Raw genomic sequence first — 20,562 nt, forward strand, 5'->3', positions numbered from 1 at the left:
CGAGTCAAACAGTCTCTCTTTCTTCCGCTGGTTTTTGTATTATTTTTTTTGTCAGCCCTTAAAATTTCCATCTAACAGCCTCTTTGCCTTTCTTTTCCTTTCACGCTTGCTCTTCTTTTTTGCCTTTTTGACCATAAATCCGTCTATTTTACCCCCCCCCCCCCCCCCCCCGAGCTCGTTAATGCAGGAAGAGCGAGCAGATGCCATGGCGTCCTCCTAATACATAAAAAATAAAATGCAGATGGAGAGAGGCTGCGTAGGTGCCATGCGCTGCATTCGAAAAAAGGTATTGATTGGCTTAAATCGATGCGTAACCTTAAAAAGCATCTCCTGCAAGAAATTTGCGGAATTGACCTCGCTGATCTTAAAGATTCACAATGATGTTTGAATCCAAAAGAGCAAAGCGGAAGCGAAGTATTTAGAAAGGAAAAACCACAGGGGCCTTCAAAAACCTGAGACACGGAGAGAGAGAGAGAGAAAAAACACTTTACACTTGTAATGAGCGGTGTGCAGCAGCGCTGACGGGAACTTGTAGAACATGGTGTGAGTAAAGCTGAGCAGGGGTGTTAACAGAAACACAACAGTCTCAGAACATCACACCCCCTGGGTCTTTTACAGGAGGTGTGAAGGAGCTCACCTCTCCTCATGACAGGAGGAGAAGGAGGAAGGGAGAGAGTGCGGCTACCATTTTTATTTTATTTTATTTTTTTCGATTTGAAAACTGCCTGATTGTCCAGAGCTGCAGGGAGAGAGAAGCTGAAGCTGGTGGTTTTCAAAGTGTGCAACTTATTTCTTTCTTCTCCTGCAGGCACCAAAAAAGTTGAGAGATCATGCCAGACCCAGGAACTGTGAGAAGCCTTTAGCCTCCTGAACATTTTTACAGAATTTCAGGATAGGCTGCCTCTGAAATCTTCTTGAGTTGCCTGATCACAAATGCACCTCAGTGGGAGACTTTTACTGTCGGATGTGGGGGGGGGGGGGGGGGGGGGGGGGTTCTCAGGAGGCAGGACATGACATGAACAGGATGATGGTGACATCAGTGCTTAATGTAATTAGACATACCCAGGTATCAAGGAAGGGTTGGTAAAGAACGTACTAGCAAGGAGAAAAGAGCGTGAAGCAGCTTCATAATGTGCACGACGATCGCACCATCCATGTGATAAAACATCATCATGCCCTCCCGCTTGCTTGCGGTGAAATTTTGTGAATATTACATATCACCCATCAACTTACCCCAGCTTCACGCAGAAATATAAATTGGATGCTAGCAGGATTTTTATTTCATTTATTATACAGGAAAGTTTAAAAGTAACATTAAGTTACAGTTTAACGGGCCTGACTCCAGCAGGTTCCTGTTCTGCAGAACATGAAACATAAACCACAGTCATGACACATCAAGACAAACATATTTACAGGACATTAGCATGGGCTAGGCAGATACAGACAAATAGAAACAAACAGTACAGATACTGCGAACAATAAAAAAATGCATACAATTCCTGAATCAGAAATACTTTATACATGCCCGGGGGGTAAATTTGGTTCTCTTATTTTTTTGTTGTAAAGACAGTTGTGCAATCCAACTATTTCTCAATTTACTCATGTTGTTGCACAGTTATGACAAGCACTTAAGGAGACATAATCCCGGAATATTTTTGACTCAAAGATAAACAGCCTTTGTGAAAAAAGGCGCCCTCTGGTGGACGTCTTTGCCAGTGTTTTTTCTCTTTAGCTTTCACTTTTGCATGGACTCTGGGCTAGACACTCAACACGTCTCAACACGTTGTGAAGTTCTCCTGGATGTTAAAGGGTTGAGAATATATGTTTTATCTTTTGCTAGAGCATTTGTCAATACTTTATATATATTTTGCCTGCTAAGCTAATGGAGCACAGGTTTGTTTCGGCTCACTGGTTATATATATATAATACATGTGTTCTGTGTGACTGTGGCAATATACTGTAGTTCAGTTATTGATTATTAGGTGACGTTTTCGTTAAAGGCTTTATATGCGATTTTTTGATCGAGCAGATGTCGCCCTTGAGCACCAGCATGAAACCAAAACAACTCGCGCTGCATTGTTGTGTTAGCATGCTAATGCTAGCGATCTTTATTATGCTCGTATCTTCACACTGCATGTAAATTTACCTGAAATGAGCGTGATCTAGAAACACAGTTAAGCAGTGAGTACAGTATGTTATTCTTCTTTTCTCTAGTCCCTCAGTTAAACAACTTTTATACGTGAGGGGAGGAGTCAGCCGGCCGTCCTGGCGATGTAAACAAAGTGAAGATAGAAAATAGAAAACTCTGAAAACATCACAGACAGTGGGACTCGGGTGTTACACCCATTGTAGACAGTCATGACTCACAGAGTTATTTTCAGAGGGTATACTTGATTTCTACATTTAAGTGTGAAAAATATATATAAAATATATAAATATATATAAAATATATAAATATATATACACATATAAAGCCTTTCAGGAGACATAATCCCGGAATATTTTTTACTAAAAGATACAAGATAAACAGCCTTTGAAAGCCACAAATTGTCTCCTCATTTTGCAGTCGAAGACAGCTACTGTACTTCGACATTGTCAGTCCTTTTTTCTTTATACCCTCACCGTGCGGTGTTAAGGTAATGATGGCAGCATGACATGCTTTGTTTTGTACCTATTGTCCTCGTCTTCTTCTCTGCTTGTATTACCGCCTCTCCTCCTCCACCGAGTAACCACAGAGTAAGAATAACCCCTGCATTCAACACAAAGACACAGCTCATTATAACTCCACAAAAACTCAGTAGTGGACGGCTAATTTGGAGGCAGAAGAAAAGATGTGGAATATGTGTGATCTGCAGGACTCCCGCAGCGCGACACAGACTGCTGCTCACTGTATGACAAAAGGATGACGGCGTCCAAAAAAAGAGATAAATCTGAGACTCATCTGTCTTTTTTTTTTTCTCTTTGCAGGACGCCAAAAGAGAAGTTGAAGAAAAGCCTATAACTGCACTCCTGAAGAAAGAAGACCTTTTGAAACACTCCTCTGTGCTTAACAATGGGAGACGGTTCGCCTTTTCCAGCGGTTTCCAGCACCTTGCTCCCGCTGGCCCTTTGCATTTTGACCCTTCTGCCTCACTGCCTTCTGGGTAACCCTGCGGAGGAGGAAAACAAGGGCAGCTCAGCGCTCCTCCGTCGGGTGAAGAGAGGCTGGGTGTGGAACCAGTTCTTTGTCCTGGAGGAGTATACCGGACTGGAACCGCTTTACATTGGAAAGGTTAGTGTTGACTTCAGGTTATATTGTATTAGCATGCACATGTGCAGTACATGCACACACATGAAGGTATGACCTGAAGAAATTCAAACTGTACATGTTTCAGGCCCGGGAGGAGGAGGGGGGAGCAGCTTCTATGTGTGACCTTTCTGATCGGTGTGTTAGGTGCCTCAGTGCACGTTATGCAAAGAGATTTCAATCCTAACTTTTTCAAACAGCCAAAGAACTGATCCAGCGCTCAGCAGCCTGGAGGTCATCTCCCGCTCCGCTAGTGCTGAGCGCATGAATGCAAAAGAGAAGATCATAGGTAAGGCGGAGGCAAACTTCAACGACCGATTCCCAATTTTAATCCCTGGATGCATTGCGTCCCTGCTAAGACAGCCTCTCTTCTGTCCACTTTGAACCCCAGCCAGACAGCAGTGATTGAGTTAATTGACTCTAACCGAGGCTTCACTCAGTCCTGAGAAGTGGAGGGTACGTCTGCAACACAACTGACATGCTCAGGAAAATAGCAGACGAGGGAGCCGCTCACAAAGGAGCACTTTGATCGGTCGGTTGCGAAAGTGAATGGAGCATTTGATCAATAGTTGTAAGGACAGTCATCATCAGGAGAGAGAGAGAAAGAGGCAAAACTATCTTGCAAACTGTAATGAAACTGCTCATACCTCACTAACATGGCAGGTCTTAGTAGAGCTATTAAACCATCTCACCAAGAGGTCATCACATGGAAAACACGGCACGCTCTGTTTGCCAATTGACATCAAATATTCAAGATGTCCGCCATCACATTTTTCAGTTCAATTCATTTACAGAAAACGTTATCAATCCCTTTAGGAGCCACTAGTTTGGATACATAAAAGACATCTGAACACATAGACGTACAGACCACCAGTAGAGAGGTTTTCAATGTGCATGGTAGTCGGTCAGCGCCTCTAAATATTCATTACAAATTTGTAATGAATATGAGTCCCTCTGCACCTTTAAGAAAAAGCTAAAGACCCAGCTCTTTCATGAATACCTACTAACTTAATGATGATGGTCTCCATATTATTGATGATGATGATGGTAATGACGATGGTTTTTGTTTGATAACGACGACTTATAAGATGGTTTCTATACTGATTAGAGCTCTCAAGAACTGCCCTCAATGTTGTGCTTTGCCTCTGGTCACTTCCTGTCAGCACCTGTGTGTCCAATCAGACTCAAAGCTGATCGTTTGCTCTTACTGACATTGTTCCCTTTTTTGTTCTAGATCTTTGCTTGTGTTGTTCTTACTCTCTGATGTACGTCGCTTTGGATAAAAGCGTCTGCTAAGTGAATTGTAGAATTGTAGACGAATGGGTTCCAAATCGCACTGGTCCATTTTTCTGTGAATACTGTTAACAAGATCACTTTAGATCATTTCTGATCCAATCTTCAGCTTTAACCTTCACACGTGGCTTACCAGCAGTTTGTCTTCATTACCATGAGTGAAAAGTCATCATGAAATTAATGATGCCACTGTTGAATGATGGTTCTTTTTAATAATTGTATTAACTCATTAAAGTACTCCTGCTGATGTAGTGAAATAAGAGTTAGAGTTAGTTGTTCTGACTTCTCATTTATAGATCAACTTTGACGCTTTTTAAAGTTATAACTGATAGGGTTATTTGTGGTCTCAGATCATTTCTGTGTCTGCTTATTTAGCCTGAGAAAAAAAGGAAAACTTAATCCTGTATGACTATTCACAAAACCTTCACATTTCTTACTGTCCAAATGTTTGAACACACGTCCCAAAATTCCTAGAAATACGCTGCCCCAAATTCCAGTTCCCAGATCTTTTATAAAATTGTTAGTGGCCTGAGTCAACTTCTAAAACACTGCAGTGCTTAACATTAATCTTTTAAATCTCTCTTAGAAACGATGTAAACCCTCCTAATTAGTGTAAAGGAATCATTTCCCAGGACAGTGCACAGGAATCCCAAGTAGAATGCCAGGTCCAAGGATTCTCAGACCAAATAGATGAGCCCTGGGAAAAGCACTGTACCTACTTATGTGGTATGCCTAAGTTTCTCAAGCATGTCCACTTCAAACCTAGCTCTTCAACTTTCCCACTTAGCGTTTCTTCAATTATTCTTTTCAGGACGCCCACCATAATTTTCCAAGCTGAATGAAATAAGTGATTCTGACAGGCCGGGCTACTTCCCAGAGAGGCACTCAAGGCAGAAAGGCATTGTAGGACATGACAAACCAGGGGAAACATGTACTGTAGCCACCCTCGTGAGTGTGCCCCCCCCTTGCAGCTCAGTATTCTCAGTATGCAAAGCCATGGGGATGTTGGATTTTTCGGGCTTAGGCTATCAATTACCTGCTTGATTTTAGCCCGAGAGTCAAAGTCCTTCTTTTCATCGGCATGGTTGGAGAGGAGGGATAAGTGTAAGAGAAGTCGGATAAAGCGTATAGGGAAGTGACTGGTGTGAGATATATCACCACGAAAATGACAATGGGTTGTTGATTAAAAAAAAGTCTTCTGGGTCGAGCCGGGACGCAGAGAGCTTTGCAGAAGAAAAATGCAGGAGGGCCACAAGATAGCAAAGCTATTTCGTCTGCTTCTCAGGGAACGATGATGGCATATGAAGATTGCTTCTGAACTATCCACCTGAATAACAACAATGAATGCCTTGCAAACTTGAAGAGTTGGACAACCTCAGTTAAGGTCATTTCGCTTTGTGGAGACAGACGACCCCGAAGGCCAACAGCAGTATCTTGAAGAAAGTGTGTTTCCCGTCAGCAGGGGGTTTCTGTGTTGTTTGCTCTCTGCACAAGTCGACAATATGTGAGACAAACGTCAATAGGGGCATTGAGTTTTGCTTCACCAGTAGAATGGGAGAAAGCACTCATCATACACCAAGACCCTTTAAGTACACAGTAAGCAGTGATTGCACATCAACAGGCTGGAATTTGCACTTAGGGCCACAAAAGCTTCTGATTGCACTGCATGGCTCGTGGCAACAATCAGGCCGTGAGCCGTGATTAGTTGTCTTCTTACAGCTTCGGCATTAAGGTAAAAGCACACACCAACCCTGTAGGTCTATCATTAACTGGTTTAAAAATAGGCCTACTAATTTTTACATTTTAGACCAAGGAATAAAGAAACAGCTACATTCCTAAAATGTTTTTTATCTGCAGAGTCCCTCTGCACCTTTAAGAAAAAGCTAAAGACCCAGCTCTTTCATGAATACCTACTAACTTAATGATGATGGTCTCCATATCATTGATGATGATGATGGTAATGACGATGGTTTTTGTTTGATAACGACGACTTATAAGATGGTTTCTATACTGATTAGAGCTCTCAAGAACTGCCCTCAATGTTGTGCTTTGCCTCTGGTCACTTCCTGTCAGCACCTGTGTGTCCAATCAGACTCAAAGCTGATCGTTTGCTCTTAATGACATTGTTCCCTTTTATCTAGATCCTTGCTTGTGTTGTTCTTACTCTCTGATGTACGTCGCTTTGGATAAAAGAGTCTGCTCAGTGAATTGTAGAATTGTAGAATCTGCAACTAAAATCATTCACAAATAACAAAGATTGTGGATTCCTTTATTATCTTCTTTCCTTCAAAGATCATCTCGATTGAACGCTCTATAAAGTATTGCACAACCTTACACCACATTTTCCGTTGGATCAGACTAGAACTCTCCATTATTTGGCCCAAAAAAATGTCCTTTGTCTTGTCTTGATTTTGAGGATCACTGTGAAGCTGCATTGCAAGGTATGACCTGAATAAATAGCCTCAGAAATAGGACACTGTTCTCCTACTTTTGAACTGACTTGTTCCCATTGTACCTTAGTTTTTTCTTTCTCGTGGTTTTGTCATTATTCCTAATTTTCTCCTTAAGTTTCTCGAACAAGCTTTGGCATCTGGCACCAATTTTACTCGTTTAAATTACTTTTTGTTGAACCATATGACTTTCCCAACCCTTAATTTGTCTTCTTATGTGTTTACAAAAGAGCATTGTGGAGTAAATTGTTTTTTGAGGTTGGGTTGTTCCAATATCAATAACAAGCCTAAAGCTTAAAATGTTGGGTCTGGTTTCATCACTTTTGTCTGTCTTTGAACCAATCTGAAACCAGAGTCTATTCGCCCCAATTTAAGTGAACATGGTACTACACAGCAAATCTAGTCTCCCACAAAGAATTGTTCAGATCTGTGCTATCTTTGTGGATGTGTTATGGCTACTACAGGCAAATTAGAAGTGTTTTAACAAAACAAAAACCCTGCGTAATGTGATAGATTAAGTTCGCAATGCAGCATGTTCAGAGGGGTTGTCAACTGAGCTGCTACCAAAGTTAGCTTTGCTTCTTTCTATAAGCATGTTTATATTAGTTCATATTGTATGTAATTATGTTGTATTTGTTTGAAACTGTGTTAAGTTGGTTAGAAATTTACTGGGAAAAGTTGCTCATTGTGCTCAGGACCACTGTTGCATTGAAAAAAATGATGATTTGATTTCTCATACTCAGTCGTTCAAAGGTTGGAATCCACAGTTGAAAGTATTCTCAAGGTTCAGTAGCAAATTAACTACAGAGTTCTTTTCAACATTAAAAATTACTTGGTCATTAGAACCAGTAGAAACACTGAATAAAGCTACTTCATCTCTTCTTTCTAACAGAGAGAGAGAGAGCGATCTGTCACAAAATCATCACACAGAAATATTTACTTCTGCGTTCATTTTGATGTTATTTTTCAGCTACAGTTGACTTGAAATGTTGAAGTTTTGAAAGAAAAGAAAGTCCTGTTGCATTTATTCTCTGTCTAGGTTTGTTCATGTGTTAAAACGATTTAAGAGCCAAGCCAAACAACAATCACAGCAGTCAAATCACATCCAGAGAGCTTGAGTAGTATCAAGTTATTTCATTTTTAGTCCATGACAGTTGTATCTAAACTCAGTGTGGGCTGGTTAGCAATTTTGGGGATCAGGCTTGGTATTGAGTCTGATTTTTAAACATGTCTGTGTACTTCCTCTTAGCTCCACTCAGACATGGATAAAGGCGATGGATCCATTAAGTACATCCTGACCGGCGAAGGTGCCGGCTCCACCTTCACCATCGACGACAGCACCGGAGACATCCACGCCCTCCAGAGGCTGGACCGGGAGGTGAAGTCCCAGTACATCCTCCGAGCGCAGGCCCGCAACCGCCTGACGGACAGGCCTCTGGAGCCGGAGTCTGAGTTTATCGTGAAGATCCAGGACATCAACGACAACGAGCCGAGGTTTCTAGACGGACCCTACCAGGCGTCTGTGCCGGAAATGTCCAATATAGGTGAGCAGGGCGAGATGAACTCAACAGCTGCCTGGGTCGGTTTGAGGTGTTTGTTTTGAGGGGAGTAGCTGCAGCCTGAACAACAGCAAAATACACAATAGTCTTTTGGAGCCATTGCTCTCCGAGGTTCCGTCTACATCTCTTTCATTCAGTATTCATAAACCTACATTTGTGGTTACTTTGAAGTGAATACGTATGGTTCATTCCTCCAGCTGCAGATGGAAAACTCCAGCCAGTTCTTTGATTTATGTGTTGATACTGGCAGGACCAGACCAACTTCTTTTCGCTTCCTTATCTCCTCACGAGCCACTGTAGAGATGGAAAAAGTAAACTTGTTCTTAAGCCCATATAAAAGTACTGAAACTTGTTTAAAGAAGTAAGAGTGAAAAGTACAGGCTTTGAGATTTACTGGCTGTACAAATGTAATAAGTGGACCTCATATGGACGTTTCTATAGCCTGTTTCCGTGCAAACCAACTGAACCTCATGTCATATTTGGTTGGATGGATTAGACTTTAAATATTGGAGAAAAAAGATTCTGAAAATATTAATAATTTGCTTTGTAGAAATCATGTCTCTACAGCTTCACATCACATTCATAGTGTATGAGCCAACACAGGGCTTTATTATGCATACGTATATCCTATGATAGCATTGTATTGTAGTGGTTTGTATTGGCTGTAAGTGTTGCTGTAAGACAAATGTTCAGCTATAATTTGAGAAAGTCTCTGTCCAAGTCAGATGTTTGATCCTGGAAAGTGCTGCCATCACTGTAGATTTGGGAAATTTTTATTATTTTGCACTGTTATAGACTTTAATTCCCATCATTCCACTGTTATAGGATATATAGATGCATGACAAGTACCAAACAGTTCAACAGTGTTGGCAATATTAAGTATTGACAGTTCAGACCCAGATACAAAAGGAAAATGTAAATAAGTATTTGTACTTTGTTACCTCCCATCTCTAACGTCTTCCTGTTGTCCCCCATGTTGTTAACTTAAACCCCGCCTCACCTCTGTGTTTACCCAGGAACTTCTGTGATCCAGCTGACGGCCACAGACGCAGACGACCCCACGTATGGTAACAGCGCCCGCGTGGTCTACAGCATCCTGGAGGGACAGCCTTACTTCTCAGTGGACGCCAAGACTGGTATGACTTTCACACATGATGCAAAACCTCCCTCTAAGATACTCAATCTGTGACCGCAGAAAGCAGCATTTTTATCTGTCACATAAAGCGTTTGATGTATTTCAAACCTCTCTAGGAAAGTCGTAAGTATTTCATGAACTCCATATGAATTTGTAATGACGTTAGATAACCTGATAAAGCACTGACATTTGGGATTTGCTAACACTCATCTGACAGCTACTGTTAAAACCCCACCTTGCTTTCACACACTGTATCACACTTATAATTGCACCACAGTCTGAATTTAGCAGTGCTCACTAAAAGCCCCTGTGTATTCCAGCCGGCTCTAAATGTGGGAAGCTCAGCATGGTTCTGGTTGTTGTTACGAGCCTACCAAACACTTTTTTTCTGAAACACTGCTTCCTTTTATTATAACTTGCAGAATCTGGAAACTCTTCTTACAAACCAAAAAGAAGTGCTAAACTCAAAGTGTGACTGCTTTGTTGAAAACAAGGACAGAAAGAGACAAGCTACTCTTCATAGTGAAGTGGCTTGTTAGAGTAAGTTCAGGTTTAATCTCCTAGTATCCACTTATCACTGTGTAGCAACTAAAGGACCATGACAACCATTTAGCATGTTGACTGTGAACAAAAACACAAATTACATTTCAGCCAATCAGTTGGCAAACACTGCTGTTGTGTTTATTTATTTATATCATCATGTGTGTTGTGATCTCAGCATACTTGAGGTGATAAGCCTAGCTTAGCATACATAATGAAAAAGGTGGATACAACTAGCTTGGCAATGTCTAAAGTTAAAACAAACTGTTTTAAAGCTCAGATTTTATCCCTGTATATCTAATCCAAACAAACTGAAGGTTAGCCTAGCTTAGCATAAGAAATTACATTTAAGAATACAAAACTTTTATGCGATTTCTATGTGATTTTTCACACTTAAATGTAGAAATCAAGTATCTCCTCTGAAAATAACTCTGTGAGTCATGACTGTCTACAATGGGTGTAACACCCGAGTCCCACTGTCTGTGATGTTTTCAGAGTTTTCAGAGTCCTATCTTCACTTTGTTTACATCGCCCGGACGGCCGGCTGACTCCTCCCCTCGTGTATAAAAGTTGTTTAATTGAGGGACTAGAGAAAAGAAGAATAACATACTGTACTCACTGCTTAACTGTGTTTCTAGATCACGCTCATTTCAGGTAAATTTACATGCAGTGTGAAAAAAATCGCATATAAAACTTGTTAATAATGAGCTAAACTCCTTGAGCCTGAATATTTCCCTGCAGCACTACCTCCTCCAAAAGATCCATTAGTTCCCCTATAGGCAGAGAGTCAGTGTCCATTGTTTACCACAGCTGCCTCATTTCCTTGTTTGTCAGCACAGAAATCTGCTGCCAAACCTCTCAGGCTGCCCGGCCATCAGCAGCCTCTCAGACGGCTGCTGCTGTACATTCATTCATCACTGGAGCACAAGTGGCTCTCCAGCTATCAATCAGCCTCCCTGACTGGACTATAAGCACCACACTGAGGGGGTTTTATTGGAGGAAACACAATGGAAAACCTTAACACACACACACACACACACACACACACACACACACACACACACACACACACACACTGTTACACTCACTTCTTTTCTTACTCTGCAGCACAATACATCTCTTGACCTTGGTTTGATTCTGCTGCCTCTGGCAAAACTGTCTGTCTCCGGTGTTTATAATAGTGTGAAGATGGCACGCAGCGATAGAAAGTGGGGGACAGAGAGTGAGAGAGTGTACAGTTTTTGTCTAATATCTGATGTTTGTCTGTATTTCATGAAAATTATCATTTCCAGCCATGAACACTCACTTTTTTTTCTTCAGTTTCAAGTCTGTTTTAATCATTTACAGTGAAACTTTCCCAAATTTCATGACCTTATGTGTCCCTGACAGCCCTACAGCGTTCTGTGTGTGTGTGTGTGTGTGTGTGTGTGTGTGTGTGTGTGTGTGTGTGTGTGTCTCCTTCACACTGCATCCTTTAAATCCTAATGGTCGTCTTGGGAGCAGGATAATTATAGGACCTAATAACTTCAGATTTGGTTGTGTGTCTGACAAAAAACAGATTGACCTTTAATGACAGAAGTGGCGGCCACATGACTGTAATGTGATAAACTTCATGACATTTATGTAATCCTGTACTTAACGGACTAAGCCTGGGATGCAAAACCGTCGTTAATGCAGATAAATCTCCATTTTCCCGGCATAAGAGTAAAATAAAAGTGCACTTAAACTTTCCCATTTCTTCCGTGTTTAGGGGCAAGGATCACTTTGTTTTCTCTGCTATTGCGTCCACATAAAGAAGCTGCACGCATAGTCTATTAAAGCTTTACTTAAACAGACTATAAGATGAAGAAGTTTAATTAACAATCAATTCATGCAGCCTCTTGTCCGGTCCGTTGGGATTGTGACATTCCAGGACTCCCATCGCTCGGACACATGACCCTAATCTGTGTCACCAGCTCTCCCTGTCTGACCTTCACTTCACCTCCTGTCTCTGTGTTCTCCTCAGGCGTGGTCCGGGTGTCTCTGGCAGACATGGACAGGGAGACCAGAGAGAACTACACGGTGGTCATCCAGGCCAAAGACATGGGGGGCCAGCTGGGGGGGCTCGCCGGCACCACCACTGTGAACATCACGCTCGGCGACATCAACGACAACCCGCCCATGTTTGACCAGAGTAAGAGAACTTCTTCTACACTGCACTCTCTCTCTTTTTATTTTTACTTTTCACTCCCTGTTCGCTCTGCAAAAACACATTGTGAGCAGCTTCATGTCTTCTAAGCTTGCTTCATTTATCCACTGCTTGTTATAAGATGTGTTTGAGAGCATTACAGAGAGTTTCCCTGCAGATTAAGACTTTTTTCTTTTAGAGTAAGATGCTGTTTGATATCAGAAACAACTGTAACATCTTTTTCTTCAAAGCCACCAAACTCCATCGACAAAACCAGTGATTTTACCCCGCAGAGTACATACCTCAATCAGTATGTTTTCTTGTGTTAATGTTTATTACATACATTTTGTGTTTGATCAAAATCACAGAAAAACTAACCGTTGAAGGCAGCGGCAGACCAGCACCTCCCAAGAGCTGTAAGATAAAATCGTTGTTTTTATCAATGGAGTCTGGTGGCTTTGAAGGGAGCGATTTAAGGTCTGTTTTCATTCAGAAATACGTTTTATGTCTGTAGGTTTTTTATTCTGTAATGTTGTCAGGCCCTGGGAATAATAACCTGAGACTGTCAGTTGCAGAAATAAGATTGCAAGATTGCATTGCAGCCATTACAGCCGCTCACGACAAGCAGTTAAAACACTTTGTCTAACCATTAGCCATTTAGACCCCAAAATATGTTGTGAAAAAACAGGCAAAATAAATAAATTGAATAAAAACACAGAATTGCTCTAAAAATGACAGTGAAAATGAATCTCTTAGGGTTGTGAACAAAACAATATTTAAAGACTTCTTTGAGGCCATCATCTCAAAAAAAACAAAAAAAAATTATTAGCGGTTAGTTGAAGCTGTAGTAAAGGAAAACCAGATGCATCATGGAGCTGCAATAGTATTTCAAAAGAAACTAAATCAAGTTAGAGTTAGTGTTGGGTTTTAAGGCTGAAACTAAAGATTAATCAAAATATTAGCACCCTTAATCCGCTCCCAGAGGTATCCCACATGTCGTTCAGTCTATAATAATTCCATGAATTTATTATTTTAATTAGTGCTTTCTTATAACACCATTGTAAAGAGACCCCAATGGAAAACGGCCAACCATGCATATGGAGTTTTAAGAGATTGAAATACTTATTGGGCTGGGTTTTTTTTGTTGCCTCGAATGACCCTGAAGTTCACATGAATCTTAAAAACAACACTCTGTCCTGTTTCAGGGCTGCTGCTGCTGCTTAACTTGTGGTTAGGGTCGTCTGTGTTTTTCAGCTGCATATGGGGCTGCAGAGTGGCGTGTCTGCAATAAAACATGGAACAGCAGCTTACATATTCATCGTGACACACACACACACACACACACACACACACACACACACACACACACACACACCAGGAGAGTTCACTGCTTTTGTATGTGTGCCTCCACCTCGGTTCTCTCAGGCCTCCGAGCTGTTAGCCCCTCTGCCCTTCTCCCTTCTGTCCTCGTCTGGCCACCAGTCCCTGGGCATTTACCCCCTGCCCCCCCCCCCCCCCTCCCTCCCTCCTCTCCTTCCTTTAGCCACCAGTCGCCCCCTCGCTGTCTCTTTGATTATCCTGTTCCTGCTCCTCTCATTACCGTCCTCCTGGGGTCAGGGTTTGTCTATAGCTGTCCGCGGTCGTCTCTCCCTTTCTAGACAAAGAAAAACACCCGCCGCCTCTACACGCCCGCCCGCCCACCTCCATCACCACCAGTCCCCCGCACCAATTAGCGCCATCACTTGGATAGAACTTTGATCGGTTGTGAAGAGCTTCAGGGATTCCCCTCTGTCAAGCACAATGTGCCGGCATTTCACTTCGGACTGCAGGGAGCGCTGCAAATTGGGCAGCTGTCACCTCTTCTTTGAGGTTAAACGGTAGATGAAATTGAAGCTGACCCGTGAGACTGTACGTAACCCAATTGTGAGGCGTTTGTGGACCCGTTTATCCTGAGCTGTCTGAGATTCTGAGAGCACATGGAAGAGGTTTGGCTCCCTCTAGAGGACAAACACAGACAGGGAAATGTACAGCAGGATGATCACTGTTGTTTGTTTACCTCCTCAGGGTTGTATCAGATGAGCATCCCCGAGTCGGCCCCCGTGGGATCTGTGGTGGGGCGGATCTGGGCGAAGGACCGGGACATCGGGGTCAACGCAGAGATGAGGTACAGCATCATCGACGGAGACGGGAGGGACACGTTTGATATCAGCACCGACCCCACAAACCTGTTTGGCAGCATTACGGTGAAAAAGGTACAGAGCTTTATAAAGAAAGGTCATACATGTGTTTTTTTTATCTGTGTTACAAGTTAGAGGTCAATAAATCACTTTAGTGCTCATTTATCCTTTTGTCAAAAATCCATAAATTACTCTTATCCTACCAGTCGACAGATTTGATGGTCTTTGATCAACCATTTCCTGTGAAACATCAAATGAATAGCCCAGGTTTTTACTGATGTCAGTCTATGGAATTCCCCTAACTTGATTTGGGACAGGCGACAATATGTACTAGGCCTTTAATTCTTTTCAAACAAAGAAAACTTGTGATGTATTATAATAATAATAATAATAATAACTTTATTTATAAAGCACCTTTTAAAAACACAGGTTTACAAAGTGCTTTGACAAACAGTAAAAACAAGAACAAACTAAACCAAACACAGAAGAACAGAAACAACAGCAAGAACATAACAAATACTAAATACTAAAAATAATGAAATACAATTCAACAGAAAAGAACCCAAAGTGCACGATACCCAACAGACATATATAACCCGACCATCACAAGAACCATCACAAGAACCATCATAAGAACCATCACAAGAACCATCACAAGAACCATCACAAGAACCATGATAAGAACCATCATAAGAACCATCATAAGAACCATCACAAGAACCATGATAAGAACCATCATAAGAACCATCATAAGAACCATCATAAGAACCATCACAAGAACCATCATAAGAACCATCATAAGAACCATCATAAGAACCATCATAAGAACCATCACAAGAACCATCACAAGAACCATCACAAGAACCATGATAAGAACCATTATAAGAACCATCACAAGAACCATCATAAGAACCATCATAAGAACATCATAAGAACCATCATAAGAACCATCATAAGAACCATCACAAGAACCATCATAAGAACCATCATAAGAACCATCATAAGAACATCATAAGAACCATCATAAGAACCATGATAAGAACCATCACAAGAACCATCATAAGAACCATCATAAGAACCATCATAAGAACATCATAAGAACCATCATAAGAACCATCATAAGAACCATCACAAGAACCATCATAAGAACCATCATAAGAACCATCATAAGAACATCATAAGAACCATCATAAGAACCATCACAAGAACCATCACAAGAACCATCAGAAGAACCCAGGCAACACAAGAACCCAACAACACGAGCTGAGACCAAGAGGAACAAAGATTTAAAAAGATGTAAGAAACTAAAAGAGATAAAACCGAATCAAAAGATAACAGCAATAAGAAGGTAAGAGCAGAAAAAGAAATAGAAACAAGTGAATAAATTATCAAAAAAAACAATAATATTAATAAAAATAAAAAGTATATATACATATAAAACATAAATAGACAAAGTAAGTAAGATAAAAAATGACCAAGTTAAAACATAAGAGGAGTTAAGATAAGAGCATAAATAAAAGGACAGTAAGAAGTAAAAGAAGATAAAAAATAGTAAATGATGATGAGGAGAAACAGCTTGAGTTTGTACTTTTTCTTATTTCATTGCAAACCTGCTACATCCCTGAAAAGCTACTTCAAGATAAAGGGAGAAAGTTAGAGAAACCTTTTGGAAAAATGTATGAACTTAAAGGTTATTCCTGCTGTTTTTAAACGTGTTCCCTACTTGTGTCGTTTGGGGTCTAATTGATTAATTCCTACAAAATGATTTGGCTCCTGTGGAAGCTGGCAATAATGACTTTGGGACAATTTTGCTCGCTCAAATAAATGCATCTACTAAAAGTTTGTCTTCTCACTGAGAGGCTCAGATTGTTCCTCTCTGTGTCTGACTAATTACAGCGAGGGTTCCTACAGAGATACCTCCAAGATGAATGGGCTTTTTTGCAACCCAAAAAAAGCCTTGACATTGTTCTCATAAAAGTTACAAGACTTGATTGACATGGAGTTTCTCTTAGTAAGTATCGCATATCTGCTGCCTCCCAGTTCAGTTTGAATGAAAAGGCACATCATGTCAGTATGTAGCACTGCAGGAACTTCTTTCTTAGGCATCAAAATAGCGAAGAAATCAAACTTCAGGGAGCTCAAAGTTGTTTCTTGTGATATACTTTAAAACTGCAGTGAAAAAAAGTATGTCACCCTTGAAAGGCTTTGTGTGTTTGTGCACCCTCCAGCCGCTGAACTTTGAGAGTAAGCCCAGTTACACTCTGAAGGTGGAGGGCGCCAACATCAACCTGGACCCGACTTTGCGCCACAGCGGGCCTTTCAAGGACGTCACCATTGTGCACGTGAGCGTGGAGGACGTGGACGAGCCCCCGCTGTTCGACTTGGAGGCGTACATCATCGAGCTGCCAGAGGACGCAGAAATAGGGACGGTGTTGAAGACGGTGTCGGCAAGGGATCCCGACGCTGCCAACAACACTGTGAGGTGAGGACGACAAGCACCGCTCTGACTTCATGTGGTGCTGCAGAATTCTTTAAATATTCTATTCTAGTATTCTAAAATACAAGCTGTCAGTGCCTCTCTCGCCAAAAATGCTACATCATATTCATCACAAAAACACTTTTAAGGTGATGTTATGTTATTTTTCGAAATGCAGCAGAAAATGTGCATGAAACACGTTTTACTATCTCACTGTTGGATGGCAGAAACAATGAAACAAATAAGACAATTTTACAACTAAAGGAACTCGTTTGAGAATTTGTCTCATTTTAATTGAAATAAAATGAGTGCAAATCACGTTAATAATACACAAACGACATCAGCAGATTCAGGGATTTGAATGACCTCGTTCATTCAGAATAAGTCATATTTCTTGTTTATTTCCCATTGCATGCTGGGTAAGGCTGTAACACCTGCAAAGCAAGTGTGACTTGTTGTAAATAAACAGCGATTAGATAATTAAATGAAGCTGGATTTAACCAACATGCAGAAGTTTACAGTCAGTGGTAACACGTTTTTTTAGAATGTGGCTCTTCTTGTGTGTGATGCTACCTGATCACCAGCAGGGGGCAGCATTACAACATATCTAGCAGCAGGCACAATTTAACAACCCTGTGTGTTTGAGATCTCCATGGTAACACATGCGACAGTAATGAAGAGGAGGAGGAGGAGGAGGAGAAGGACAAACGTGATAACGTTGAAAAACCGAATCTGACAGGTTTAGAGCTCCAGCGATTAGTCAGCACCCGGAGACTGAAAGCTGAGGACTTCTCTCAATTATGGAGGTGTTTGTTTGTTGTGTTCTGACGGAACAGATGTTGCTTGCTGGGTTTACTGTCCAGACTGCAACTCTCATAAACTAATTAGACATAAAGCCTTTTAATTAGCACATTAATCATGTGTGGGAATCAATGACTGTGGCGGTGGATGCACACTACACGGGCTGCACCGCGTCCCAGCTGTACAACCTCGATAAGGGCGAAAAGAAGAGCACGAGAAGTAGATGTAGTTGACAAGGTGGTTTCTGCTGTGTGTGTGCATGTGTGTGCATGTGTGTGTGTGTGTGTGTGTGTGGACACTCAGCAGTTTATCTCAAGCGCTGCGTCTGAAAAATGTCCTCCTCATTCTCGATTGTTTTACAGTCAATACTGAGCAGGAACACTTATGGATCCTCATTATTTTACCATCCTTGATAGATAAAGTGTTATAAAATTATAGTTTATCTAAAAAAAAATATATATATTATTTTAGTTTTGTGTGCAAAACAAGCAGGGCACACACGCTGTGGATAATACTTTATGCTGCATCGTGGAAATTTATGGGATTTGTGAGACTTTGGTATCTGAGGCAAAACATAGTCCTGGAAATGTAAACATTTTAACTGGTTGCAAAACAGATTAAATGTAAATCGCTAAATTATTAGGTTCCGTATGAATATGATCCGTATAAGACTCTATTGAAAACATTTCTTTGAAAGAGATTATCTGCTTGATGCAGGAAAACAGAAATAACTAACAAAGATATGCAAATGACAAAAATGAAACTTTTCACATTTTATAAGCGGCATAACATTTTGCCTTCACCTGAAAGCTAAAACAAATGATAAAGTTGTAGATTTGATCCTCCTCTTGGAAGTAACCAAGAGAAAACAGACATATACAAAGACACACCCCTGTGGAGCTCCAGAGTGAAGTGACTGTGTACACAGGTACCTTCATGGTTACATGAAGACGTTTCTAAAGCCTGGAAGAGGATGAGCTGGGTTCTTTCTGTGTGTGTGTGTGTGTGTGTGTGTGTGTGTGTGTGTGTGTGTGTGTGTGTGTGTGTGTGTGTGTGTGTGTGTGTCAGGCTGCTGTATGTCGCTCTCTGAGGAGTGTTTTTGGAAAGCGGCCCGCAGTGGCATCACTCGAGCCAAAGTGTCGCGCTGCAGGTCTGTGTGTCCCCGCGCCGTCTTTGGCAGAGGAGGCAGATACTCTGATGAAGTCTTATCTTCTTCCTCGTGGGTCTTCAGATGCTGCCAGCCTGAAGCCTTATCACACACACACACACACACACACGCACACAGACACACTGAATCACTTTACATAACACATACATTCCCCGTGTCACCAGGTATTCCATCGAGAGGTCCAGTGACCCCGACAAGTTCTTCTACATCGATATCACTTCAGGGTCGCTGATGACGGTGCGTTCACTGGACCGAGAGGAGCTCGGCTGGCACAACATCACCGTCCTCGCCATGGAGATGAGTACGTCCCACACACACAAACACACACACAAACTAGCAGAGAACCTTTCCTGCACACAATCTCTTGATCCCACAAAATGAGTCAAAGTCCAGAGAACTGCAATCGTCTTGACTTTATGAATTGTATCTGTTTCCAATTGTCAAAAACAGAAGGAGATATTTGTCTTTATCATCCATTTATTTTATGTATTTCATTTTAAAAACAAAACATGAAACAAAACAAAGACATATGTTATCGAAACGTCTGAACATTTCAATTCCATTTCATTTCTTAGCAACCCTTTTTAGCTAAGATTGCACCTAGTTTAACGGTCTTTAAAGTAAAATAAATACATGAATGAATAAAAAACGACAGCGTACGTCCTGATCTGATGGATGTCAAACTCATGTAGGTTTCAAAGAGAGATGGAAGCTACACGTAGAGTGCTCTACCAGAGAAATAAAATGTCTTACCCTAAAGAACAACCTTATTGAAGTCAAACTCAAACTCTGGTGTCACACTTTGAAAAAGTCTGAATCTGCATTGAATTAAGAAAAACGACATTTAGTTTCTCCAGAATTAGGGCATAAGCCTCATTTAGTAAGAAAATTTCTCATTTGTGTGTGTGCTATTTTTAGGAGAGAAAAGCATTCTGGGAAAACAAAAATTTGAATTTACCTTTGTTTTTAATAAACTGAAAGGATATCGCAGTCACAGCTGTATCAGTTTTTGTGGAAACATTCAACATTTTGGGATGATGAAGGTTTTTTTCTCCCTTTTTTTGATAAGTTGCTTCAATTTTCTTTTGTAATTTTACAAAATTCCTAACTTTAGAGGACGCAATGTGCTTCAAAGTGAAATGATGATACTGACAATAAAAGATAAAAAAAAACAAGCTTTCTCTCTGTAAGCTGAATCTAGTTAGCCAAAATAAAAACTTTGGAGGAAACTGAACTTAAAACACTAATTCATTTGAATGATTTCTATTAGTAGAAATGAACTCTTTTTGTTTTTTTTTGTTATAAACAACAAAGGGAGGATTCAAGGAGACAAAGAAAGCCCACAGACAAACAGATCGGAGAAGACATTTGCAGAAAAACAGAAGCAGTGATGTTTGATAACATCTCCTGCAGAGTTACATAACGTGGAGCACAGAAACCGTGCAGATCTGCACACAGCTGCACAGGCTCTGAAAGTCACCTTCACCCTCCTCCCTCTGCGACTCTCTGT

At 41.1% G+C, this 20,562-nt stretch overlaps 1 protein-coding gene across 1 annotated transcript in view; it reads left to right on the forward strand.

The window, feature by feature from the left end:
* LOC132994604 (cadherin-20-like) overlaps window positions 1-20,562 on the forward strand; it is a 92,834-nt gene that overhangs the window by 62,763 nt on the left and 9,509 nt on the right. The window contains exons 3-9 of the mRNA XM_061065082.1: window positions 2,968-3,271; window positions 8,279-8,573; window positions 9,605-9,724; window positions 12,269-12,436; window positions 14,495-14,682; window positions 16,836-17,089; window positions 19,217-19,353. Coding sequence (XP_060921065.1) covers window positions 3,053-3,271; window positions 8,279-8,573; window positions 9,605-9,724; window positions 12,269-12,436; window positions 14,495-14,682; window positions 16,836-17,089; window positions 19,217-19,353 — 1,381 coding nt within the window. The 5' untranslated portion in view covers window positions 2,968-3,052. The remainder of the gene's footprint in view (window positions 1-2,967; window positions 3,272-8,278; window positions 8,574-9,604; window positions 9,725-12,268; window positions 12,437-14,494; window positions 14,683-16,835; window positions 17,090-19,216; window positions 19,354-20,562) is intronic.

This window comes from Labrus mixtus, chromosome 19 (assembly GCF_963584025.1).
Source record: "Labrus mixtus chromosome 19, fLabMix1.1, whole genome shotgun sequence".
Taxonomy (NCBI): domain Eukaryota; kingdom Metazoa; phylum Chordata; class Actinopteri; order Labriformes; family Labridae; genus Labrus; species Labrus mixtus.